This window comes from Gavialis gangeticus, unplaced genomic scaffold (genome assembly GCF_001723915.1).
Source record: "Gavialis gangeticus isolate Ggan-Ray unplaced genomic scaffold, GavGan_comp1, whole genome shotgun sequence".
Taxonomy (NCBI): domain Eukaryota; kingdom Metazoa; phylum Chordata; order Crocodylia; family Gavialidae; genus Gavialis; species Gavialis gangeticus.
The window spans coordinates 258,862,369-258,888,614 of NW_017729032.1; the positions used below are offsets into that span (position 1 = coordinate 258,862,369).

The following is a 26,246-nucleotide window of genomic DNA, read 5'->3' on the forward strand; positions in this document are numbered from 1 at the left end:
CCCCACAATGAGGAAGGGAGTGGGGCAGGGGCTGAGAGCATGGCCCAGCCAGGGCAGTGAGTGGGACCCTGGGCCCAGGGCACGGAGCAGAACGGAGCTGCAGGCAACTTGTCCAGGACCGTGGGGGGGTGCTTCCCTGTCACTGAATGCTCACCCGAGGGAGGCATGGGGTGGCATGTGACCCCCCAGATTTGTGCACACAGTGGAGGTGGGCTGCCCACTGTGGACTCAGGGCTCTCCGCCCTGCTGTCTTTGCCCCAGGAGCTGCGTGCTGGATATGTCCCCTGCCCTTCCGGCAGCAGAAGACACAACTTGCTGCTGACACCGCTGCTGGAAGGGCAGGGGACACGGGTGCGGCCAGTGCGGGGCTCCTGCAGCAAAGGCAGCCGAGTGGAGAGCCCCAAGCCCACAGCAGGCAGCCTGCTTCTACCTGCACCCCACTCAGCTGTGCTCCAGTTAGAAGTGTCCCCATGCTTAAAAGTGGTGGTGGTGGCAACTTGAACTAAAGCTCATTCAATGAGCTTTAGTTCAAACACCCCTGCTGCCATTTTTAAGCGCCGGGACGCTGATCCCCTGGATGAGTCACCCACAGCTCTGCCCTGGCCTGGCCCCAGGGTCCCACTCACTGCCCTGGCTGGACAACACCCCCTGCTCCATTCCCCCACTGTGGGGGCCTCAATCTGCCCCATGACACTGCTTCCTTCCCCTACACCTCTTCCACTTCACAGACTTACCTGCAGGGTGCTGCTCCCCATGCTGCCTGGCTGTGCTCCTGTAAATTGGTTATGAGTATCAGCTGATATGCCTGGTGAATGATAGGCTATTGCTGTTGGCCAAGAGAATCCTTATTGGTGCACCCCTAGTTTCAATACTGGCTCAGGTACTTCTATCAATCCCTTCTTCTAGCACCTTTGCCCAGCACAATGCTTATTTGTCATTTTGAAAGTCACACGCCAATGCCATCAATTGGGAATAGAAACTAATAAAAGAAAAGTTTTAAGCTTCTGACTTTGGGACACTGTAGTAGCATAAGAGCGCATTCAATCATCTTAAATAAATATATTCTATTTCTGGAATCACAGCATGTTCAAGAGAATAATTACTGCAATAATTACAGCAGAGTTTAATCTCCATAATGGTTTTGATCAATTTTGGTCTAATATCTGGAAAATAACCTAATGTGTGTGCGTGTGTAGAGAGGGGAGGGAGGGTGGTTAAGAACCTGCATCTCAAAATACCTTGCAGAATGTTTTTCCCATAATCATATACAGTACTAATAAAATTTAAAAAAATATTACAGTAATTTTCTCCCAGCTGCTTATGTCTGTAGCTTCAGCTACTATAATATATTTTGTATACCTCAAAACTACATGTGAAATATCAAAGATAACTAAATAAATAAAAAGCCAAGGAAAACTGGGACAGTACTGCCTTTTTACACTTGAGACAAGATTTCCCACTCCCATCCAGAAGTCATAGAGGAGGACTAAGATAATCAGGTTTTTTTTTTGGTTGTTTTTTTTTTTTTTTTTAAAGGAAAGATTTATACACAGGTTCAGATCCAGAAATTAAAGGTTAAATGCATAAATATTGATGGTTTTAGCTAGGTTAGAAAGGGTTCAGTAAAGTATGATACAACATAATCAGAAAAAACAAAGCAGAAAAGTATCATATTTTGGTTTTCTTGAGATATACATAAGGTGCAACAATTTCTTCTCTAGAGGCATTTGTGGACACGTGTCAATGGGTGACAGTGTTTGCTGGTATACTGAAGTACACACCGTAGCAATAATGATTTTCCAAAATGAAAGGAATTGAAAATAACACAAATTATAAAGAAAAGAAAAGCAAAAAGAAAAGCCAACCCAATACAGTAAAATGTTGGTCTGAAGTTTTGTTATGCTAACAAATGTTACCTGAAAATACAGATACCCCTTTCTAGTAGATTCAGGAAAAGATCTAGCTACTGAAATCAAGACATCACTCAGAAAACCAAAGGCAAATGTCTAGTGAACTATATAGCTTTGCAGGATTTCTGCTACTCTCAGTGCCTAACCGCTTAAAAATTAAGCATATCTACAAAAAGGTTTATAAGTATCTGAAAACAGTCATATCCAGTAAATTGACCCAATCCCACCCCCTGTCTAAGGGAAAGTTAAGGAAAAGTAGATCAAGTAAGATATTAATTCACATAGAAAAAAGTAATCTTTTTTTGTTTCTTTTAAAAAAGGTACCATTAATATACAGAAATATCTTAAGGAACAATATTGAAATTTAAGTTGAAGGAGTATGGGGTGCTCTGGCAAAAATATATCTATTCTAAGGGTTTCTAGAGAAATAAGTTAGTACCATTGTCAACGTGAATGGCCTGCACTATAAGATATTTGGATTTCAGCTAATTATAATTTATAAAGTGGTCCAAAACTCCAACTGCCACCTTGCTATGACCTGACAGTTTTAAATGTTGACAGTTTTTTCATTGTGTTAAAATAATTTAGAAAATATTAATAACATTTTATTAAAAATAGTACTGTAGGCTAAAATGGCATAGCTGGGGGCTCTTTACTAGTCTTATTTTTACCTGAATTTTCAAAAAAGCCTTTTAAACTTACAACTTAGTTATTTCCTTTTTCTCCCCTTTCTCTAATACATGCATCTTTGAGGGTGCTGTATTAAATGAGATTTACCCAGCTATCTGCTTTTGAATAACTCTTCTTCACTAGTTACAACTCATGTGGTATGTTGTACATCATTTTCCAACACTGAAACCAAAGACTTGTACTTACATCTACAACGATGAAAGGCTAAATCTAGTAAGTATTAATAGAGTTACTGTCCATATGGCTATTACATCAAATTACAATTACAAAATAACCCCAGAAACATATTTTCAATTCAGTCAAGTATAAATAAGAATGCCTGATAGAACCATGTAAACTCTCACTGTTTAAAGACTTAAGTTAAAGAACTTCAAACTCAACCTAATACTATCAAAAATTCAGCCAGTATGACGAAGACCAATAGAAAATTATTGCTGGGGACCAATTTGGTAACTCTTTGTGCTATGATGCAAAAAGCAGGGAGAGACCTTGTGCTATTAAAGAACCCTGTTGATTTTCTAAGTCTAGGAGTCATTTCTAATAACAATTTTGCATTTGTTGGTAGCAAACAACTGCTTGGATTATACAGCGTTTTAAGTCAAGATAGTGAAGATGCAGGCCAAGTGATACACTTGGTCTGGCTTTTGGGATGTTCTTGCAAAAGCAGAATACAAAAACCAAACAAAAGCGAAGACAGGAAACTGGCAGGTGGACCTCTGCCTAAATTTAGTCAAACATTATTCTTCTGTCACGGCTTACTTGCATACAACTCACCCACCTTACGAACACAAACTATAATAGTCTCTAAACAACCTACTAGTTCAATTTAGACTGTGCATAGCAATTACAACAATGCCAGTGTCTGTAAGAGTTATATGTATTGGTGTGCATGTATATTGAAAAGTCATGTTTTCAAGGTTTTCAGAACAGCCAAGTAATACTAAGGTCACTTCTGAACAATGTATCTGTAGTACTTTTTTTGTTGTTTTTGTTTATATGAACAATTCACCCAGTCATTTAGACCTCTATTTAAAAAGAAAGGAGCCCTCTCCAAGGCATGAAAGACAAGTCAATTGTTTGCAGTACCATTCTTTCCTTACATCACCTCTTTTTCTAATGCAAATCTTCCTGGTTATTCCATGCTAAATTTCAAAGAAAAAAAAACCATAGCCTGTCAGAATTTTTGCCAGTAAACTCTACCACTCTGGTGGCAAATATAAAAGTGCAGAACATCTGGACCACATGGCTGCACAAACACCGCTAACAATGGTACATATGTCCATGCTGCCTTGAGTTCTCCGGAACAGATTTTAAATTCATTCTACAATATAAATGTAGGCATAACCTATTATATAAACCATCTTAGAACTTAAATCTTCATGTACAAAAATGACTAAGAATATCTAATAATAACTAGTGCAGTGCGTCAGGTTTTTTTTTTTTCTTCTTTTTCTGTATTTTTGTTTAGAATAACTAGATATTATATGAAACTAGTTTTCCATACTCTCTGGTTGGTAAAGGAGATGCTGTGTGAGCTACAGTAAAGGCAGCCTTTTTCATGTAAACCACCTATTTACCGTTTAAAAGCCTTCAATAGAAAGCAAGCTCCAGGATCATTCCACGTTCATTATTAGACAAATAACACCACCCTCTTACATACTGGGTTCCGATTGGAGGACCTGGCCCAAGTTGCTAAGTTCTGGCTTCCAGTGAAATCTGGGCCAGTCAGAGCAATAAGCACTTGTTTGCAGTCTATATTTTCCATCATATGGACTGACTAGCTTCCCTTGGTAAAGACAAGGCTAGGATATTAGGTAAAGCACAACATTTTACAATAAAGTGGAGCGTCACTGGTCAGCACAGGATATAAGCACTGGAGCCTGAGACATTTCTTTTGGCTGTCCATCATGTGGGAGAGGTGTGGCCCTCTGACTTCTGCAAAAGAAGAAAGAAAAGCCACCTGTAATCATCAGCAGAATGTAAGGAATAATTATCAAAGAACAGAAAGGATGAGACTCTGGATGAAGTGCATTCACAGCATTATTATGTCATATATTACTGTAACTTTATTACCGTATCATAAACCTCTGCTGCTATTGTTTCCCTTAACATCACTGGGTTATATTATATATTGCCTATTTTGAGGCATGCTACAAGAAAACAGCCACATAAACATCCTCTTGATAGAACCCAATATAATGTAAAACATTTGAAGTCAAGAGGAACAACTCTTAATCATGTCTGACTAGGACAAATGCCCAAGAGAAAATACAATCCAACTAATAAATTAAGTACTGCCACTGATACCATTAGTGGCACCAAGAACTCTGAAAAACAGGGTACTGCTTACTTGCTTGAAGAGACTGTTGCTGTGTGTTACCTGTCAGCTATATGTTCTTGGGGAACCCCAGCACAGTGCCCAGCCTGTTTGACTCACAAAGGACTCACCACCATGCTCCCACCTCTGCCTGAAAGGATTTACAAAAGACAATGAGGATGCAGTGGGAGACGCACCTAAACCCCTCCAGGCAAGGGTGATAGGAGTGAAGCAACTCCCCTGGTCTCATTTACATGGGAAATGGAACCGGATGGCAATTCATCTACATGGGAGATGGGGCAAGAAAGCATCTTCATCAGCATTCAGGATGGAGGACAGAGATTCCAAGGAGAGGACCTCACTGAAATCTGGGACCAGAAAAGCAGGGGAGCACTGCATGATGGGGGATCCCTGCTCCAAATGCTAATCAACCCAGATCTGCACATATCCAGCTCAGCATTTATCAGACCAATACTAGTAATGACTCCTTTACTGGTACCCAAAACACTGAATCTGCTTGTCTGTGTTGTGAGCTCCCTCCAAGTGATGCCATCCATGGCCAGGGGTGATCAGTTCCTATTATCCAGCATAGGAGCCATGGTTTACCCATAAACAAACCTAGTGTTTTCCCTTAAGCCATTGTTAGTTCTCTAGAAACCCCCTACCCAAGCTCTAGTTTCTGTCCAGGTGCTTGGATCCAAAAGCTGCACCAGTTCCACTCCTTTTCTGCCTGGAATCCCTCCACTGGCCGTGCCGAGGGCTCTGCCTTTTTGCAAACTCCAACATACACCTGGGAACCTTGGCTAGTTCAAGCTTCGCTAAGTGGTGAGACCCCACATCTTTCTCTCTCTCTCTCTGACTCCAGGAACCTGACTTTTACTCTCTTACTTCAGGCACAGCTTTCTAAACTTGACTTTTGCTGATCAAACTTGAGTTAGACTTCCCCAAATCCCTAACTGAAACTATGTAATACTGTAACTGTTTTATTTCTCTCTCTTGTATGGCTATTACTACTGGTATTATCATAAGTTCATATACCTGGCAATAAATAACTTTTATGGTTAAGCTGGTTGCTATACTCTCTCTGAACCTCATTTATACTTCCTTCCCCTGGACCTCCCCATTTGCTTTGCAGTAACACTTATTTTATCTAAGCTAAAGATCCCTGTAATGATCCAAAACTATGGTGGGGTCTGCTCATCAAGGCAGTTACTACTAGGACCGTTGTGACAAGAGACTGGGATGTACTGAGCTTTGAGGCACATGAGGGTATCAGCTGAAAGTGCCGATCGGACCCAGCCTACTCAGACATACTCTGTTAGTGCGTGTGTATTGTGTGCCTAACTGCATTTATTATTGTCCTGCTGAAATAAGAGAAGAACTGAGTTCAAGGCATATGAGGGTGTTACCCTGTCAATGCTGAATAACCCGGCGCAGCTCAGGCGTGCCGTTAATCTGTGTGTGTATATGTGTTTGACCAATATGGTAGTTGGAGGAACCCAGCTCCACTGAACCCGAGTCCTGGAAGATAGCTCCATTGGGAGTGAGGACTTACAGAAGGGAGAGATACAGCTCCACACAGAAACACAAGTAACACAAACAGCACATTGATGGAATCACAGATTCCCTAGAAACATACCCCCAATTAATGAACACACCCCAAAGTGACAGGCAAATCTAGTAACATATGCAAGGAAATATGCATTAAGTGTTACTACAAATTGATCCCCAAGTTTTAAGAAATGATGGTAAAATACACCACCAAGAACATCTCTATACTTCATACATTCCAGGAACAGTAAAACAAAAACCACTGAGCGTCCTACAGATAGCAAAGCATTTTGGTCCCCCTAAGATACAACGTGAACTTTTCAAGATCTGATATTTCATCAACTGCAACCATAATGAAATGGTGGTTTTATATCAGTGCTAGTCTGCACATAATACCCATGAGCTGGGTTTCACAGAGATGAACTGCCAAAGAAGTCCATCTGTGCCAGAATGACATGCTGGTATTTAAACTGAATCACTGACGCAGATGGACTTTGAGATCTCATTTGCAGTTCACCTTTTAAATTTGAACAGATGGCACATCTTTGTTCTTTTTTTTTTTTTAATCAACAAAAAACAAAATATCACAAGTGAGTTCAAATATCTAGTAAGAAAACCTTTTGGGCCTAATTCTTCTTTGCACAAATATTTTTTAATTGCTTTACCAGTGTCAAGGTACCTTAAAGCAAGTGTGGGTGCAGATGTGTTCTGAACCCACTTAATGCTACCACTTCAATTTAGGGCCAATCAAATCCCTGTGTTTTGCACACACCCTGCTGACTTACCTGCCTCTCTGGTGGGGAGGGAAGGGTGAGCTGCTGGAGGGCGGAGCAGTACCTGGGCTGCAGGAGGGGCTGACGCTTCCCTTCACAGCAGCAGCAGCCCCCCCCCCGGCGGCACCCGCACGCAGGCACCTGGCTTAGGCAGTCCCAGGGGGCACTGCAGCCATGAAGGAAAGCACTGGACCCCTCCGCAGGTCAGGCAGGCAGGCAGGCTCCGGGGGGAGGAGAGAGAGAGAGAGATCAGGCTCACGTCTTTTCTTGGGCAGAGCCTTCCTGCAGAGTTGCACGGAGCCTGGTGCTGTACTCCGTGGCTGTAGGGGCAGCAAACTAGAACTCCTTGAAGGAGTTCTAGTTTGCTGCGCCCCAAGTCATTAAAGGTGCATTACACCGCCAAATTTCCTACAGCAGCTGGAATTAATGCACAATATGCAATAGGCATGCAAACACCAACACCATTAAAGCGGTGCAAAAGCATTTAGCTTGCTTTAAAGTGTCACGCACACACGCCCCTCATTTCATCTATACACAGCCTCAGTCACTGGGATAACACACGTTAGGGCCTACTAGTGGGTGCACTGAATCCCTGCCAGAGTCTTACTGATTCATATACGAACTATATAAGTAAATTCATCATGTTAAACTGTAATAAATCATTTTAAAATGAACCTATATATTAAACCACAATGAATTTTGCTCCTGATTATTAGCCAGCTTAAAACATGTCCTGCATAGCACCTCTCAAGCCAGCCAATTCTCACAGAGCACAGCCGCTCTACAGCTTTTCTTGGCTCAATAAGACATTGATAATCCACCATTCGATTCTGTAGAACTATCTTTTGTTCTGACAGTAAATGCCCGTGAGAGTGCAAAGCAAAACTCTTTGATTATTTCACTTCCTGAAAATCACTGTTTTCATGGTAGGAAACTGTACATTATGTGTTTATATGTACAATTATTCAGTTCTCGGATAGCAAGTGGGAGTGTCCACACTTGGTATACTTTTTGTAACACATTTTTTCCTTCATGATAAAGTGTCATAAAGTTATTTTTTTTGTTTTTTACTGGACATGTCTACATGAGCCCCCCCCAGAGCGCATATCATTTAGTACTTACTTCAGGAAATACTAAATGATGGTGCAGTAACAGCCGTTACTGTGCCATCCCGATGGCGCACAGTTATTTTTAGCAGCTATGTCGCTGTAGCAATGCACTATAGCGAGGCAGCTTGTTGCTAGGGCGACACAGCCTCAGCATCACGGTTTATAACCACCGACGCTATGGCAACATAGCATCACATGTAGACACACCCACTGTGTCTCAATGTAGCATGAAAAATGCATCCTGCAAAAAGTTAAAATCGTGAACTGCTGATAATTAGTCATTCGTGGATGTATTTTCATTACTAATCCCCTTGGAGTGACGAATTAACCAGTTTGTACTGCATTTAATGATGACATGCTCTGGGTAACTAGAGCTGAACAGAAATATTCATATTGAAAACAAGGTTGCAGATTTCAGCCAAACTCTAATGAGAGTAGAACAGCATTTGTTTTCTACAGTCCCTGGGGCTCTGTAAAAATAATTAATAATTAAATACAGGCAACGAAACAAAGCAAGCTAAACAGAGCAACCTTCTAGCACTGCATTTATCTGCAGGACAAAGTAACAGCAGCTGATATTGGCAGGGCACCATGAAGACTAAGTTAGGGACATCAGATTCAAATTTATGTTTTGACTTTTTTTTAAGTTCTGCAGGAGATATTTGCCAAGACTGTATTCGGAAGGAGTCCTGAGGCCCTGTTTGGATAGGTGACTGGAAATTCAAGTTTGCAGCAGTAGCTCATGGGCAAGAGATGTTTTGCTACTACTGCTGGAAGGAGAGGTGAAATAAATTGGGTTTGTATTAGGAAAACTCCCAAAAGAGAAAGGCTCCCAGATTTGTTTCACACGGGCACTGCAACAGGAGAAAAAGCAGCTTGAGAACAAGAAGTGAGGAGAATGAACAAACTAAAGCAAACCCTTGCTCTCCCTCCTCCCCTGGCATAAATCTGTATTTTAAATTGAAACTGGTGATACTGTCTAGACCAGAGGTGGCCAACCTGTAGCACGGGTGCTGCAAGTGTCATAGGCACTAGACACTAACCTGTGTGGGGCGTGTGGGAGATTAGAAAGGGGGCAGGCAGCACAGTGGCAGAAAGAGCATGAAGCAGAAAGCAGAGCAGAAAACCAGGTCAGGAGCACAGAGCTGAGAGCAAAAAGCAGAGCAAAAAATTGGGCAGGGACAGAGATGGTATGCCACTTCGGGGGTGTAATAAAGAACAGAATCAGGCACTGCATTTCTCTAGGTCTTGGTCCTTGATATTACATAATATGTGAAATTATATATATAATCTGGTGACCAGATGAGGAAGATGTGGGTTCACAACTTTGCTCTAACTCTTACCCGTATGGTTTTCTGCAAGCATCAGAAGGCAGGCTACAATGAAAATGGTGTGAAAGCATTTCTCTTCCAAAACAGTCTTTTAAAAAGCAAATGGCTTCTGCAGAAGGGAGCTATGATTCTGAAAAGGCTTTACCTAACGTTTTGTTTGTGTGGCTGTGACGGCTCTCACACAGCTCTGAATATTCAAGCCATTTTTACTGAGAAGCTGAATCATGGCTTGGCTACAAAGGTCAAGAGTCAGTGAGGCTGTCAACATGGTGAAGTGGTTTCTTGAGCTTTTGCCTCAACAAGAAGTCCTTAAGCAGTCTGTCTCTCAACCTCATGTGAAGGGAGGCAATACCATTCTTAAACAAATCCAGTGCTCCTTCACTGATTGTCAGCTGCTGCCAGGAAGGACCTGAGCTTACCTCAGATAGTAACCTGAAGCAACTACAACAAAAAAGATGTCACTGCTGGCTATGTTCTCTCACAACATTGCTCTGAAATGCAGGAACACACAGCATGAGAAGATCTGAACGATTCTGTGAACAGTTTACTCTGGAAGGAAAAGCAGCAGCCAAGACTTAGTAGGCTTTCCTAGAATGCTTCGGCCATATGAGATTTTTACCTCCTACTGAGCAATAGCATGAGAGTTTAAAGAAAAACAAATGCAGTGTTCATCCAGACTTGGCTTGAGGATTTGGCCTTAAAAGTTTTGTCTGCCTGTCTGTCTACCTGCTTCCCCCTCTCCCTCAAATCCCAGAGATGCGCAGTTTCTGCATACTATGACTGTTTAAACCTGCTTTACTCTGAGATGATACATGGGAAAAACCAGTCTTTTAGAAACTTTGTCAGTGGGACTGAAAAGAACTCTGTAATCAGGCTAAACAACAGAATTAGTACGCATCTTTAACAGGCAGCATCATTTTACTGACTTTATTATAAAAGATAACTGATAAATAAAGCCAATGTATACTTAAACCTACTAAGCCAGTACTAGGACACACTCGATCAGAAAGAACTCTCGAAAGAAACAATGTCATTTAATTCAGATGTTGTGCAGTTCAAGTTCAAGAAGGCTACAATCTTTTTAGATAAATGAGGGAATGCCACTTATACTGACCTGTGTACATTTTCCATTGCTGCTACTTCTGCCAGAGCAGCAAGACTAAAGAATGCAGACACAGCTGGCATGTCCTGTGTAATACTATGAGTTTCTTTTGCTTCTGTGTTTCTTGAGCATTCACTGTTGCAATCCGTCTCTACACTTGACACTTTCTGGAGACTACCCTGTAGTAGCTCCTTTGGTTTTTCTTCTGCAATAAGAGAAAATAAACAGGTAAAAAAGGCAAGAAAGCAAGGGCTCTTATACACATGATGAAAATTGCCCATTTTTGTGGTTTAATTGTATCACGCAGAATATGTACCAGGTTTTTTTGTGATCTAAAGGAGTTTGTTGCATTGCAAACTAAGCCAAGCTGCATGTATTTTAGTTTGCAATGTAGCTATTTGTAACTTTTCAGCCTTTTGACAGCTCACTACCCCCCACAGCGGGAGAAGTGGCGAGGGGCCAGATCCATTTTTCTGCCCCCCCGTGAAGCCTGCCTATGTCTCCTATGGCGGGGAGCAAGCTGCTGGCAAGCCAAGCGGCCCCTGGGCTGTAGGGGCCCTGGTCCTTCCCCTGCAGCAGTGTGGTGCCCTCTGAGGCTACCCAGGTGGGCTGCTAGTAGATGGGGACTGCCTCAGCCAATTGGGTTGGGTGTTGCTTCCGAGATGGGGCAGCACCCGCCTGTTAGTTGCTTGCCCAGGCATCCCTTGGAGGCACAGCCATCGTAGAGGGAAAGACTAGCTCAGGGCCCTCTGGCAGTTCACCCCCCTCGCTTTGGGAGAGGTGAGCAGGCTCTGCGAAAAAAAAAAAAAGCATTGGGCCCCTGCTTGTCTCTCTTGTGGCCAGGGGACAAGCTGCTGCCAGGCTCTGAGCAGCGAGACACCCTGGCCCTTCACTCTGCCACAACTGCGGCCCCTGAGTGGGTGGCTAGTGGACAGGTGCTGCCCCAGCTCAGAGGCAGCACCTAGCCCAACCCAACTGTTCCCTGAGCCCAAGCTGTTTTCAGTGTGAATATTTCTGCTCAGCTCTGTCCACTAGCAGCACCGCTGCCAGAGGAAAGGACCAGGGCTGCCTGCAGCTCAGGTGTTCCTCAGCCCGCTGGCAGCTTACCCCCCCAGCTGTGGGCAGGCTCTATGGAAAAAAGAAGGATCAAGCTCCTTGCTGTAACAGTGACAGAAGCCCCTAAATTAAAAAACCCTGGGTTTTTAATTTAGTTAAAAATCCACTGTTTCAATTTAGGGGGCTTGACCCTTGTCACGTGTACAAGTGCCATAAGTCAGCAAAGTTCTGAGTATCTGGAGCAGCACTTCATTAGGAGCTTTACCATGAATTGAGACTTCCTATGTCAATCCCAGTTTAATCAGTGTTGTTCTCTGACCCCGGTAATGGCTGGAGGCTCACAAGTCTACACCTGGCTAACAGAAGTCAGTCTTTTACCTTGGACAATAAGAAACTCTTACTTTTAGATGAAAAGGTACTAAGTTCTAGCCTTACTACTGATAACCCATTAAGGGAGCCTGATTTACCTAGTGATTATATGTTTCAGAGCCCAATTTTTTGTCCTCTAACTGTACCTGATTTATAGGTAAAGGATTATTTCTTTACTAGCTGGAAGCAATTACATTTTAAAAGATAACTGTTTTCCCACATCCTCTGTCTCTCACACAAAAACATTGAGAGACTTGCACAATTTTAAGCATCGTAAGATTTTCGTCCAACAGAAAACTGCCTATTTTGAGTTTAACAATTTCCCTGGAAATACAACATGGATGGTATTTGCATTTTTACATAACTGTCTTTCCACTGAACACTTATGACCAGTCTCAGTTGCAGGCTTTTCTAAGTAGCTTGCTACATCCCAGACCCATCCACAACAACCTGTATTTTGCATAATTTAAAGACTTTAATTCCTTACCTAGCACCCCTCCTGCTGGTGACACCCGACCGTCTGCTGTTCGAACCAGATGGGTGATCTTAGTTTTCCTTGCTTTCCTCTTCTGGCTGCCAACTAAGGGTTCATGCATCATTGCTGGCTCCGGAGTGCTTAGGGTAGATATAGAATTTTTATTCTTCCATGTAGGCTCACTGGAGTTTTTGTCTTCTGCGAGTATGGCTGAAATGAGACAAGTCAGTCAAAATTACAAAGTTCAACATAGCGCACTTCAAATAGCTAACTGCACAGCACTCCTACATTTGCATCCATCTGTACATGACACTTAAAACATTCACTAGTTGGGCTGCAGGGTGTGAGTCACAGAAAGATTATAAACTGAACCTATCAGTTTTGTTTGTAGGAAGTAGTCATGAAATCATCCTAAAGATTTGCTTTGCGGTTCAAGTCTATGGTTTTCAAAAGAAAATAGTAAGCACCAACACAGACTTCAGTGGTGCCAGGATTTCATCTAATGTTTCAGACACCATAACAAGACTGGCCAGGCAGTGCTCAGAAGTCAAAAGGAATGATAAAAAACAGCCCACAGATATGTTTATCTAAGAAAGTGGTTACATGCAGAAGCTCATTTCTATTGGATGTAATTTCTTCTGGCAGAAAGTTAGCTTGGAAGCTGGTCTGTACAGATGTTCCTCAAGCCCACTGATACTCAACCAGGGTGGCAGGGCACCCAGGGGTGCCACCAGATCCTTTAAAAGATACTGCAAGGTGTGAGGAGACAGGCAGATAAACCAAGCTTGTTTCTGCCTGGATGATCCCCACCCCTATACTGCCCAGCACCTGTGCCAGGAGGTAAATACTGTAAATTAGTCTTTGAACCTGGGTGCCACTCAATTTACACAAGTTATGGAGGGGTGCCTAGAGTCCACTGAAGGGTGCCTCAAGTCCAGGCTTGTCCAACATGTGGCCCGCTAAGGCATTTTCTGTGGCCTGTGGTGCTGCGATGGAAAATGAAAGTAAACACTGTTTACTTTCGTTCCCACCCCTTGTCCCTCCCCCAGCCCCTCAGCAGCTTCCTAATGGCTGCTGAAGGGACAAGGTTCCCACACGCACTGTGTCAGTGCAGCATGGCCTGGCCGGGTCCCTCGCAGGGCCGAATCCCTGCCTGGCTGGGGGCAGCGCTGGCTGCGGCTGCTGAGTGGCCCTGCCCGCCCGTCCACCCTGAGGCGCCGGTGCCTGCCTGGGCGGCCGCAGCCAGTAAAACAGGCTCAGGGCAGGTGCAGGACGGAGCCTTCATGGGAGAACTTTGCCGCCGGGTGGTGGAGGAGCGCTTGCCAACCCGGGACACACCGGTCACTGGGGGGGAAGGATGCGCATCCGGGAGCGCCCGTGTTCCTGCCTCTGCCTCCCCACCCTGACACAAGCCCGAGCCCTGCGCTGCCGGAGTGGCCCCACGCAGGAGGCCAAGCAGCAGCCGCTGGCACTGCCAGCCTGTACCTGCCTCCTCACCTACCCCACTGCCCTGCCCTGCCCCACAGCAAGGCGGTGCCTGCTCCCCCAGCTAGTCTCCTCCCAGGCGCTGTGGCTCTCTGGGCCCAGCCACTTGTGCGCAAGGCTCCGAGGGGGCCACTTCTCATGTGCTGCTAGGGACGGGAGGAAACCGGGCAGATCTGCACTGGCCAGCAGAAGCGGCGGCGGAGCCGTGTGCTGCTCGGGACAGGACGAGCCTGCACCAGTCAGTCTCAGGTACCACATGGCTCCACCGCCGCTTCTGCTGGCCAGTGCAGACCTGGCTGGCCTACTCCCATCCTCAGCAGCACATGGGAAGCCGGCTTCATTTGCATGCTACTTTTCCTGGCTGGTGCTGACCTGCTTCTGCCCAGGAAGCTGGTGCCGACCTGCTTGCTGCATCCTGCAGCACCATGTCAACCTAGGCATGGCACTGGCAGGCCGGGTGAGCCCCAGCTGAACCCTGGCCTGGCCCCACAGCTTCTCTAGCACCAGGTCAACCGGGCTGTAGCCAAGCGGTTCCTGCAGCACCATGCCAACCCAGGCATGGCACCAGGCCGGCCGGGCACCAGGTCTGTAAAAATACTGTCCAATGTTTGGATTGTGTTTGCTTCTGTTTCTCTTTGTGCGGGATTGGGGGTTCAACTTGTTACTACTTGTTAAAGATGTGTAACTAACAAGTTATTAATTCAATAAGAGTAAAACTTCTTGAAGATTATTCTCAAAAATGCCCATATTTTGTTGCTTTGATTAGTTTCCAGTCTGGCTGATATCTTTTCCACGTTTGATCTGTTGACTTGCATTATGCTTCTTGCATTCATTGAGAAGTGAGTACAAGCAAAAGCGTTTATTTTAGCCAAGTGTTTGGTATTATTTAATTCTTGCTTTTATATTGTTTTTATTTAGGATTTTAAACCACATTTCCAGACCCATTTCATTGTCACTTCCTGCAACTTCATTGGTGTCAAAGGTCACGTGACATCACTTCCTGATATGATACCACTTCCTGTGAGGTCTTTGAATATGGCTTTCCAGCCCACTGGGTAATAAAAAGTTCGTGATCCGGCCCCACATTCAAAAAGTTTGGACATCCCTGCTCAAGTCCAAAAAGCTTAAGAACTATTGTTCCAACCTAATGGTTGGAGAACTTAGGTGCTGTGGCAAGGCGTCAACTAATCTGTAGGCAATAATGAATTACCTGATAAGTACTTCCCAACACAGCTTTTTCTAGTCTTCAAACTTCATGGTAGTTCTCAGAGCAGACTTCACAAGCAAGAATTGAGGAGCTACTTTAGTGAAAGATCTCATGGCATTTAGTACATAAGAGGTCACAACATGTGTTCCCTCTCAAAGCAGCAATTCCCTCTCAAAGCATGTGTTCCCTCTCAAAGAAGCTCATCCTGTGCTGCTCTGGGCTGACCCACAGCACTGTAGAGTGAGGCAGGGGCATTTTACCCATGTGGCCAGGCTCAGGAGCACAGCAGCAGGCCTCACTGCTCTGTGCTGGGTCAGCGCAGGCTGCAAGCGGAAGCTGAAGGAGCTGGGACCCAGGTTGGGGAAAGCTTCCATATGCCCAGCTCTTCTGGCTTCCATTTGCTCCTCTGCTACTCAGCTGAGTGATGGGGGTGGCAATTTAAAGCTGGAGAGGCCAGGAGCTGGGTGTGTGGGGGCTTTTCCCAGTCTAGCACCTGGCTCCCCTTGACCCCCAAGGCCCAGCTGGGTGGTGGGGAGGCAAGCAGGAGCCAGAAGCAGGGTCAGAGAAGCTTTCCTCAAGCCCTGCTCCCACCCACCAGCTTTAAATCACCACCCGGCTGCTTCACTGTGCAGCAGGGGCAGCAAGGGGAAGCTTGCAGGGGTTAACAAAGCCTTTAACTGCTTTCTGAAACTAGGGACTGCTTGGTTTGGGGAAGAGGAAGGGAGACAGGTGGCTGCTGCTCACCGTCACCTCTCACTCTATGGGAGGAAGGGAGCAAGTGCTCCATACACCTTGGCAAGGAAAGGAGCCTTTTCCCTGGCAAGGAAAGCCTTTTCTTGGCAAGGAAAGGAGCCTATTCCCTGGCTCCCCTCCTCCTGGTCTGCATCTACTGCAATGATAACATAACATAGCATGCAGGGTGGTTCTTACACTCAGAGTAAAGTGCAAATCCCAAACATGCCCGAGATGGATAAGTATCATCCCTTCTTTGCAGAGAGGGGAACTGCAAAAAATGCGACTTTACGATTTCTCGACTGGATCTCTCTACATAGATAGCACTGTCCTATGCAGGGTAGATACTTTTTGAGCCGGTCACAAATAAATCAGAAGTTTGTGATTTAGTCCTCAATCCACTCTGCTCTCTTCATCTAAGCCATACTTCCCTCCCCTCCCCTCCCCTTAATAGAGAATAATTTTAGTAGAGAGTAATTTTACTTTTAAAAAAATAAATTTAGAAGCAAAAAAAAAAAAAAAACCAACCAAAAACCCATTAAAAGAAAAAAAAGCTACCGGATGCTCAAAAAGAAAACAATATAAGACACTGAACACTGAAAGAAAAGAGCGTATCCGAACAAAAATTTAGGGACAATTCTAAGCCAGCCCTATTTTAACAGAATTAATATTGACATTTTCAAAGAATTTCTGCTTTGAGAGGGAACACGTGTTGTAACCTCTTATGTACTAAACATTCCATGAGATCTTTCACTAAAGTAGCTCCTCAATTCTTGCTTGTGAAGTCTGCTCTGAGAACTACCATTAAATACAGTGAAATTTGAAGACTAGAAAAAGCTGAAGTACTTATCAGGTAATTCATTATTGCCTACAGATTAGTTGAAACCTACAGCAGAGACTGATACCATGTGGCACAAGTGGGCTATTGATTTCAGAGGTATAGGCTGGAACAACCTCCCCAATACTTTTCCTTATGTTTCAGCTTCAGTTAAGAACAGAAACTGCTGACTTAGAGCAGGGGCTTCCCAGATGAAGCTGGGACTATGGTATTACGACTAAGATGTGGGAAGCACCTTCATATGGGACTAACTAAAAGCACAATACTGAAGGGATGAGGTGAACACAGAAGCCTGTTGTTCTCTCAGAAACAGCAAGACACTGCCTGATGCTGACCCACTCACTTCCTTGACCACCTTTCCCTTTGTCACGCAGCCAACGGGAAAGCCAGGCTCACAAGTCTTCACTCAGAAAGTCCCCCCTCTTTTTGCCTTTTGTTTCAGTTCACTGGGACACATCGCTGTTTTTTTCATTTATTGTTTTATGAGCAGATGATAGAGTGAAGCATAAACTTGAGTGCAAAGATACCTGTAACAGCAACAGGAACTTCATTCACCCTGCTGCATCCTATCTCATTAAAAGGTTTCAGGCCCATGGGTGTGATAGTTCTGATAAAAGCACATAAGCTGCTAGCTTTGAAGCAGCTGGCCTCTGTACACCAGAGGTGTGCTGTTAAAATCTCTGTGTGGGGAGACCAAAGAGGGAAAGAAGCAGATTAACTACTGCATATAACAGTCAGATCTAAAAGAGGAAGCACCAGTGACCATGGATGTAACTTACAGATAATACACAGTAATTTGGTTTTAATACCAAGATATTCAACCAGCTAAGCTGATTATGCTGCTGTGTGCTAAATCCTACCTGGGATTTTTCGTTGAAAGGGAAGTCCCCTCTTTAAATTTCCTATGGGATTTAAGGGTTGGTAGCTAGGCTCATATATACATCTCTCTTTCACCCTCCTTGTCTCTAGATCTACTTCTACAACCTGACTGATGAAGAGTGGCCATTAGGGATTTTGATCCAGACTCTTAAAAGACACTTCAGCCAGACTTTTCAAGTAACTATGCATCTGGGTGGTTTCTTCCTTCCCCCACACTGCTTCAGGGATACAGGTTGTAGCTGTACTGGCCTACAGGCAAAAGGAATCAGAACTCAAGGCAGAAGTGATATCTTTTATTAGACCAACTAGATATTTTCCCCCCCAAAAAATTATTTGCAAGCTTTTGGGCATGCCTGCCCTTCCTCAGGCATAAGGGAATACAAAGATTGTAAAACTTCTCCTAGGTAGAAATGAAAATTCATATTTCACAGGAAAGCTGAAGGTGTTGTAAGATCACCTGGTTAAAATAGTTCACTTTGTACAAATTAGGCACTCGTTTCCCCCACTGTGACTTTTCTCTTTGAAGTGTAAAACTGATAACAATTATCAGGGCCATTGCACCCTCCACAGAAAAAGCATTCTGGCTAACTTGCAGCAGCTGAAATGTGAAATACCCATGACTATCACACATGTTGGACTGTTAACACAGATGATACTTACACACACACGCACACAAGAGCTGAGGGTTTCAAAAAGGCTTTGTGAGCAAAGGCAAACAAAAACACATACACTTTCTCTATGATCTCATGCAAATATTCCTGCCATGTTGCCTCTGGTGGAAAGGATGGGGCGGGAGAATGCTGCTCTTCAGAAATTCTTCCTTTTCATTCCCAAGTCTCTTTTATAGCTGCTGCAACAGGGAAGTATGTAACAGCTCATTTCCAGAGTGCTTGAGAAGTAATGGCAAGGTCTCACGTGAAAGGCAGTTTCATGAGAGGCCTAGGTGTTTACTCCTTCACAGCCCCTTCACTCAGCTCAAGGTGGAAAAAAAATCCATGTTTTCACAGTGACCTAAGCACAACTAGGTTTCAACCTGGGTCCCTGGTTTTGCAAGTTGCCTTCATGCTCTTCACAGATCACCCCATCACCATGTTTGGTGGAAATGCATGGATCTGTTCATACAGTGCTCTCTGCAAGGACTAGGGGTTGTGGTTGGACTGCCTGGCATTTGATGAGGCCAAAACTGTATTTTCCTATAGTATTATTTTTAAAAGCATCTTTGTACTAAGCAATCCTACCTGGATGCATTCTGTAAAAATTAATAGTTGGTTTAGGATAATGTTTATTGAAGCATGAAGTGGTGAATCCTAGAGGCCTGCAAACACTTCTGTACCTAGCTTTACAGAAGCAAGTAGCTCTTAGATTAGCAGTGTCAAACATCCACCAATGGGTTGGATCTGGCCAGCTGGGCTACCAGAAATTGGGGGCATGGCTAGGAGGGGAGGGCCTCCCACAGAATCCAGGGCCCAGGGGTCCCTGTTGACATGGTCATTGGCAGCAGGAGGGCAAACAAGGGCTGTGTTGATACTCAACCTGCTCAACCTGAAGCTGTCTACCTTACCACTGGCCCCTCTGGTCCAGTCATTGTCCCTTCTAGTCCTGCTGCTAGCCCCGCTGCAGCTGCAGCCACTCCTGCCAAATCCTCCTGTCCCACTAGAATTGCCACTGATTTCAGTGGTCCCCCTGATCCAGATACTGACCCCTCTGATCCCACTGCAGCTATCCCATACCAGATGTAGCCTGGGAGAAGACAGCGCAGTCTGGATCCAACCTAGGACACAGAGTGAGTTTGACAACCCTGCCATAGATCAATGGAACCATGCATGTCAGCAGGGTTTAGCACATGGAAAAGTGAACTCAGTTCTGTGGTCTCAACCCCATGTACAATGCCGGATGAAACTGTGTTTAACAGTGTTGAAGGACTTTGAATAAGACTAGCAGGACCCTGCGCAAGTCAGACTGGCTTGTTATACTAGATGAGAAACTGGCTTAGCTGGAAGACAATTCCCAAACTTTATTTAGAAGCCAGGGGAAAGAGAGAGATGACTTGGCACACCTGACTCATGGCCTCAGTATTTTATCCAAACCTGATCATTAGACACAAGGGGACTGGTAAAAAACTGTAAAAAAAACATGCGTTTCCTTATTATATTACCTTTTTAACCACAGCCTAATTGTATAACAATGAAACAGCAAAATGGGAGCACACTGAAGCAGGAAAGGAAATGCAATAAGAAAAACTACAAAAATATGTAGGTTACCAGTGCTTTTATTACTACTATGGAAAAGATCATCCAAGACTAAAGAATTAACACTTGGATTCCCGACCACTTGGCCATGGCAGATCTATACGCAGCAGGAGTGAAACAATTCATCCAAATTTATCCTTAACACAAATCCTGAACACAAAATTCCTCTGTGTTACTTGCTGGTCTCAAATGAGATCAAAACAGTCAGAAGTGGCCTTCACATATGTAGGAGGGGGGAAAAATTATATTATCTATATCTATATCAGCACACTGGTCTAAATGCTCTGGGAGAGACTGAAATTTCCAGACTGAACTGTGATAAAGTAACAAAGTGGTTTTGGGAATGTGGCTTTTGTGCTCCAATCTCTTTGGACAACCGTATTAGTAAAAGATTGGAGGTGAACCAGTGAGTACCTGCTGCTTCCTACTGAAAAGTATCCATTCTAACCTGCAGCAGAGCAGAGCAGTGCTTCCTGGGCTAGAGCACAGAGGTCCACAACAGAAGTGGTTGGAATGACCAAGTCTGTGTCAAAGGCAGGCCCAGTGCTAGGACCTGGCTGCTGCCCACTTGTCTTTGTCACCATTTCTCTGCGCTGCCCTGCTGCAGCACAGGGAAGTGTATGGTGGTGCGGATGAAGCCCCCAGCCACTGAAACCCCCACTTCCAATGATTCTGCAGGCCAGATCTAGCCTGTGGGCCATAGGTCACTGACAACTGAACTACAGCATGTATATGGAATGATATTTCAGGATCCAACATAGTGGGTCTTTGTTAAGGTAAGGAGGGGAAGAGTTTGGAGTGCCAGGGACAAAAACTGGAAGTACTGTTATGCCTTCAAGAAACTGATGAGAAGGGCACTTTGTGCATAGCCTGGTATAAACTTTGGCAAAAATCCCAACACCCTGTATAACGGATGAGGCTGCAATACCATAGAAGGGATCCAAGTGGAAACTGAACTGGGGCAAAGATTAGCCTGGGTACAGGTCACCTACAGGATACAATGGAGCAGTGACAGGAAATAAAGCTAACCTTTTCCCCCGACTATCTGTCCCAGGAATGTCAGCGGTATCTCTGCTGGGCTGAATGCCCCTTTACTTAGGAATGCAGCCTTTATTTAGCAGATAAGGCAAGCCATCTTCAGCTTTTCTGAACCTGGTTCCATAGATACAAATATGCTAAAGGCTGCCAAAGCCCTGGCTATGCTAAAGCTCTGTATATCTGCAACTATACTGCTAGTAGTGTAATGGCAAGGTATTTTAAAAGGCAGTTCAGTTCAAAGAGTTAAGTATGTACTCATTGTTTTACAAGACTGAGGTCTTATCTAGTCTGCATTTCCCCCTTGTTTTTTGTCCAATTTTTTCTCCCTCAAACAATGCTTATTTCTTCTTGAATTACAATATTTTGAGAAAAAAAATCACAGAAAACATGAATACTCTCCATTGTGTTGGGTGTGACAGACAAAGCTTTCCAAAAGACTTAGCAAAAAGTCTCCTCCTTTTGCTTAGGAGGCAGCTGAGGTGCACAAGAGAACCTATGTCTGAAACTGAAATTAGTGATCAGTGACTTTGGAACTTATGCCCCTTTTTAAAAAAAGGTTATGTAGGCAGTTAGAGCCACGCTTATGTTTCAGCTACAGAATTTATGAAAGCACCAAACTCTCACTGAAGCCACCTGTTCTGAATCCTAGTAAGTGCTTACTCCATCTTTGTAAATCTGGCCCTTAGCAGCTAAATGCAACTCAGTTTCCAAGGGCCCAACTCACTTTGGAAATGTTTATACAGAATCCATTTCCCTTTAATCTCCGTATCTCAGTCTTCGGTTCTAACCAGGTAGATATGGCTTTCCACAATCTTAAGAGATTTTTTGTTGTCCTTTCCCTGATGAATGCTCAACATACAGAAATCATGACATATTGGGAAGTCCCTCTGGCCCATGATCAGCAAAGCACTTCCCTAATGTTTAATAATGGGATTACTCACACACTTAACTTCTAAGAACATGGATGCATATTTTGCTGGGGCAAGAGTGCTTAGCATCTGGCATGCTTAAATCCTTGATCATAAGACAGGTCTTCTTTTGAATCAAAGGAAGTCAGTTTCTTTTACTGAAGCTACTTTTAAACTAGTGCTTATTTTCCTTTGTAGATATTAAGCTAGTGACATTTTTGATACTCTATTAATTGCTTCCCCGTGTTCCTCCCACTATTCCTCCATGATAATTCAAATGCACATACTTTCCTTAGTAAATCAGCTCCAGAAGCTATCAATACCCAAAGTAACGTGCAAGACACTCAGTAAGAACACTATTAACATATTATGCTCAACTTTACATTCAGGCTTGAGGAAAGAGACTTACTTTTTGTAATCACTCACTGCAATGTATCCTTGTATCCTACAAATACACTGGGATATTATCATTGGTCATCCAAAATTTCTGCATCATTGCTGGGCACAATCTACACATGCAAATACAGAACAAGAACACTGCCACTGGTGTGACAACAATACAGCAAACATACAGGAGCTTTGGTAAGACAGACTGTGAAGAGAATTACCATGGTTGAACTCTAACATACAGATTACTCCGAAGGAAATTAGGAAAGCTGGACTGTAGGCTTTATTTGTACTATCTGAGAAAGAGGCAGACCAAGGTGGAGCAAGGAGTTTTGAAGGAAGATTTGATGACAAGCAATGAGTCAGTTAAGCACAAAAAGAGGTAGGGAGACTATCCTATGCACTAAGGGCACTATGGGGGAAGAATCTACTGTCCACCGATGAAAGACAAGACTGGTACAGGTTGAAGAGGACTAAAGATGACAGGAAAATAAACTTATCCCAAAACACATGACCTCTGCTGATCCTGCTTACTTTTTTCACTTGAGTGGAAATGCAGGATCAGACTACTGGCATGTAGACAGACATGGAGTTTAGGGAGCACGAGCAAGCTGAATGGAGGGAGCAACAGGTCCCTGGTGACTTAAAAAAAAAAGGGCTCAACTCCTGGACTGTTGGCCAGATATAGCCAACATTACCATATGGTCCAGTCCACAGGGCTCCACAAAGGTCCAGAATTTAGCTGTCACTGCTCCCGTGTCCCCAAATTTCCAAACCCCATGGCACGGCCCCATGTACAGGATCTGGTTGGGGTGCAAGATCAGGGCTTGGACAGGTGGACCTGATCCAGCATGTGTGAGGTTGTAGAGCAGAGGCATGGGGAGATCGTATAAGTGTTACTTAGTTAAGAACGGATCATGGAACAGATAAGAGCTTTGGCCAAGGAATAGTCAAGATTGTCTTTGATGGAAAATGGGCTGAAATGAATACAGTCAAGCCTAGAGATCTGGAGCTGGAAGCTTTGGCTTTGGTAAAATGAATTCAAGACCAATTACAACAATTAAATCTTACTTCTCCTCTGCTATCATGAGTTCTGAACAGGAGGCGGACTGTCATCAAGGGATACAGTCAATGAAGAGTGAATTAGTTTTTAGCTATATTGGGATTGACGATAGATATTGCCAAACCAGGAATTGCTGAAGTTGAAGCAGACAGGAGCAAGGCAAGGGCTCAAAGAAGGTGGAAGGTACACAGGATGCATCTACACAAGACACAGTAGACTAATTAGCTGTACAGTAAATGTGATCACACATGTGCTTCTATTAGGCTGGAATAAACTCCGCAGCAGTGCATGTATAGACTGTCCTGGCTGGCTGGGGTATGAGGGTGCTTCAGTGCAGGGCCTTCCTGCTGGCTAGCTCCACACTGAAGCACCCTCGTGCTCCTGCCAACCCCTCCACAACATGTTGAGCCGGGGGCAGCAGCCCAAGGCTAGCAGGCCCTGCCAGCTAGGGCTACTCCAACCCAGCCCAGTGTGCTGTGGTCCTGGATGCACATGAAGTGCCTGAAAACAATAAACTCCATAGCAATAAGCTCCAGAGTTTATTCATGTGCATTAACTGAGCATGTAGATGCATCCTGAGCTAAGTATTTTCTACCCAGAAGTGTTACCCAAGACTGAATTCAGAGAGATGATGGCTAGAAAACTTTGACTGAATAATGCGCCAGTACCTTTTTCGAGAACATTAAGCTTCTCTCCTTTTTATGCTGATAATTTTGTGGATTAAGTTCTTTTTCTGAGACCAGAATGAATCTAAAGACAATTAATAATATGTATTTAATGAATGGTCTTCATCAAGTGAAACAATGACAACATGTAGAATCTAATTTTCTCTTGACTGAATTCAGATTACCACCTCAAGTAAACAGCATGGAGCCCTATATAGACACCCACACTGAATGGGAAGTTTTCCATTGATTTCAGGGGGCATAGGATCAGGACCTCAGAATCCTCCTTTTACATGACATACTAACAGACATTTAAGAGAACAGTGATAGCAAGAAAGGTTGAAAGTGTAAAAGCAGCATCTTCTTATGCCATAGATCTGCTCTCTAGTGGATACAGAATCAGATCTGTTGTCTGGCTCCCCCACACCCCCTGGACAGAAGTATGTATTTGCCAGCTTGCAGAGCCAGTGACCTCGGGGAAGGAAGCTGGAATCTCATTTGAGTCCTTCACCATTTGCATTTCTGATTGCAAACCTGGCTTACTAGTGATGTTGACTGAGACAACAGTCATTCTACTCAACCTGCAGATCCCAGGAGAAATTTGTACCGTTGGCTGTTAGAAAGCCATTTTTTGCTGGCAAATGGATTAAATAATGACACAGAAGCGAAAGAGAACACATTTCTATAACCCTCACACCACAGGGTCCCTTTTTATGCAGTCGCTTTTCAGAGCTAAAAGGCATTTTAAGTAATTAAGCAAAACAGTAGCAGCCAAACTGGACTTTCACAAGGAAAATAAAAATCAGTGGTAACGCAAATGAAATAACAGATTTAAGCTTTTACAAAATGGAATGCTTCCCATTTGCATCTGACCTAATACTAATTCATTTGAATGTAGTCTGAACCAAGGGGAGGCGCTTGACCTGGAGTTCTGTCAAGAACTGACAGAGGCTGCGCATGCAAGGGACTTGGTTGTCATGGGCAACTTCAATTACCCTGACATAGACTGGGAGGAACACTTGGCTAGGTCAGATTGGTCATGTAGCTTCTTAAATGTAAATCAAGGAGCTCTTTCTGACCAAGGAAGTGCAAGGGTCAACCAGAGGTACTGCTCTCCTAGACTTGGTCTTGGCCAAAGGAGATGATCTGGTGTGTGGCTTGAACATTGACGGTAGCCTGGGTGACAGTGACCATGAGCTCATCAGGTTCACTGTCTGCTGCAAGGCTGACAAATCAATTAGCAGGACTGAAGTCCTGGACTTCAAAAACGTTGACTTCAACAGGCTCAGGGTATTAGTGGGGGAGGCAATGCGGCATTAGGGATGGAAGGTCAATGTGGTGCACGAAGAGTGGTCATTCCTCAAAGACATGATCCTTGAAGCACAAAAGAAAACTGTTCCCATGAAGAGGAAAGGTAGCAGAAGGGCTGGCAAGCGCTCCTGGCTCAACAGGGATATTGTGGTCCTCTTGGAAAAGAAAAGAGGCGTACAACAGTGGAAGCTAGGGACAGTCCTCAAGGAGGACTATACAACAGTGGTCCACACTTGTAGGGAAATGATTAGGAAAGCTAAGCGACTGAATTTAAGTTAGCCAAGGGAGTCAAGGACAATAAGAAGTCCTTCTTTAGGAATGTAGGGAGCAGAAGGAAAACAAACAGAAGCATGGGGCCCCTGCTTAACACCTTGGGACAGCTGGTAACAGACATTCAGGAAAAAACTGAACTCCTGAATGCCCACTTTGTTTCACTATTTCACTGGACCAAGGGGAAAGACAAGCGAGATATGGATCACGGGGGCATGGTGGGAATGATAGCCTTCCTGCTGTGGATGCTGAGCAGGTGCAAAACCAGCTAGAAAAGCTAGACATTTATAAGTCAGCAGAATCAGATGGGCTTCACCCAAGAGTGCTGATGGAGCTGGCTGAGGTCATTGTGGAACCCCTGACAACTCTTTCAGAAATCGTGGTGCACAGGGGAGGTCCCTGAGAATTGGGAGAGGGCTAACATTGTGCCCATCATCAAGAAGGGGAAGAGGGAAGACCTGAGCAACTATAGGCCAGTCAGCCTAACTTTTATCCCAGGGAAAATCCTGGAAAAACTCATTAAAGAATCTA

General features: G+C 44.1%; 1 protein-coding gene across 6 annotated transcripts in view; it reads right to left on the minus strand.

The window, feature by feature from the left end:
* Positions 1-1,495: 1,495 nt before the first annotated feature.
* BBX (BBX, HMG-box containing) overlaps positions 1,496-26,246 on the minus strand; it is a 239,842-nt gene continuing 215,091 nt past the window's right edge. For all 6 annotated transcript variants that reach the window (XM_019525787.1, XM_019525788.1, XM_019525789.1 and 3 more), the window contains 3 exons: positions 12,696-12,893; positions 10,796-10,988; positions 1,496-4,535 (listed from right to left, as the gene is read on the minus strand). In XM_019525787.1, the coding sequence (XP_019381332.1) occupies positions 4,448-4,535; positions 10,796-10,988; positions 12,696-12,893 (479 nt within the window). In that variant the 3' untranslated portion in view covers positions 1,496-4,447. The remainder of the gene's footprint in view (positions 4,536-10,795; positions 10,989-12,695; positions 12,894-26,246) is intronic.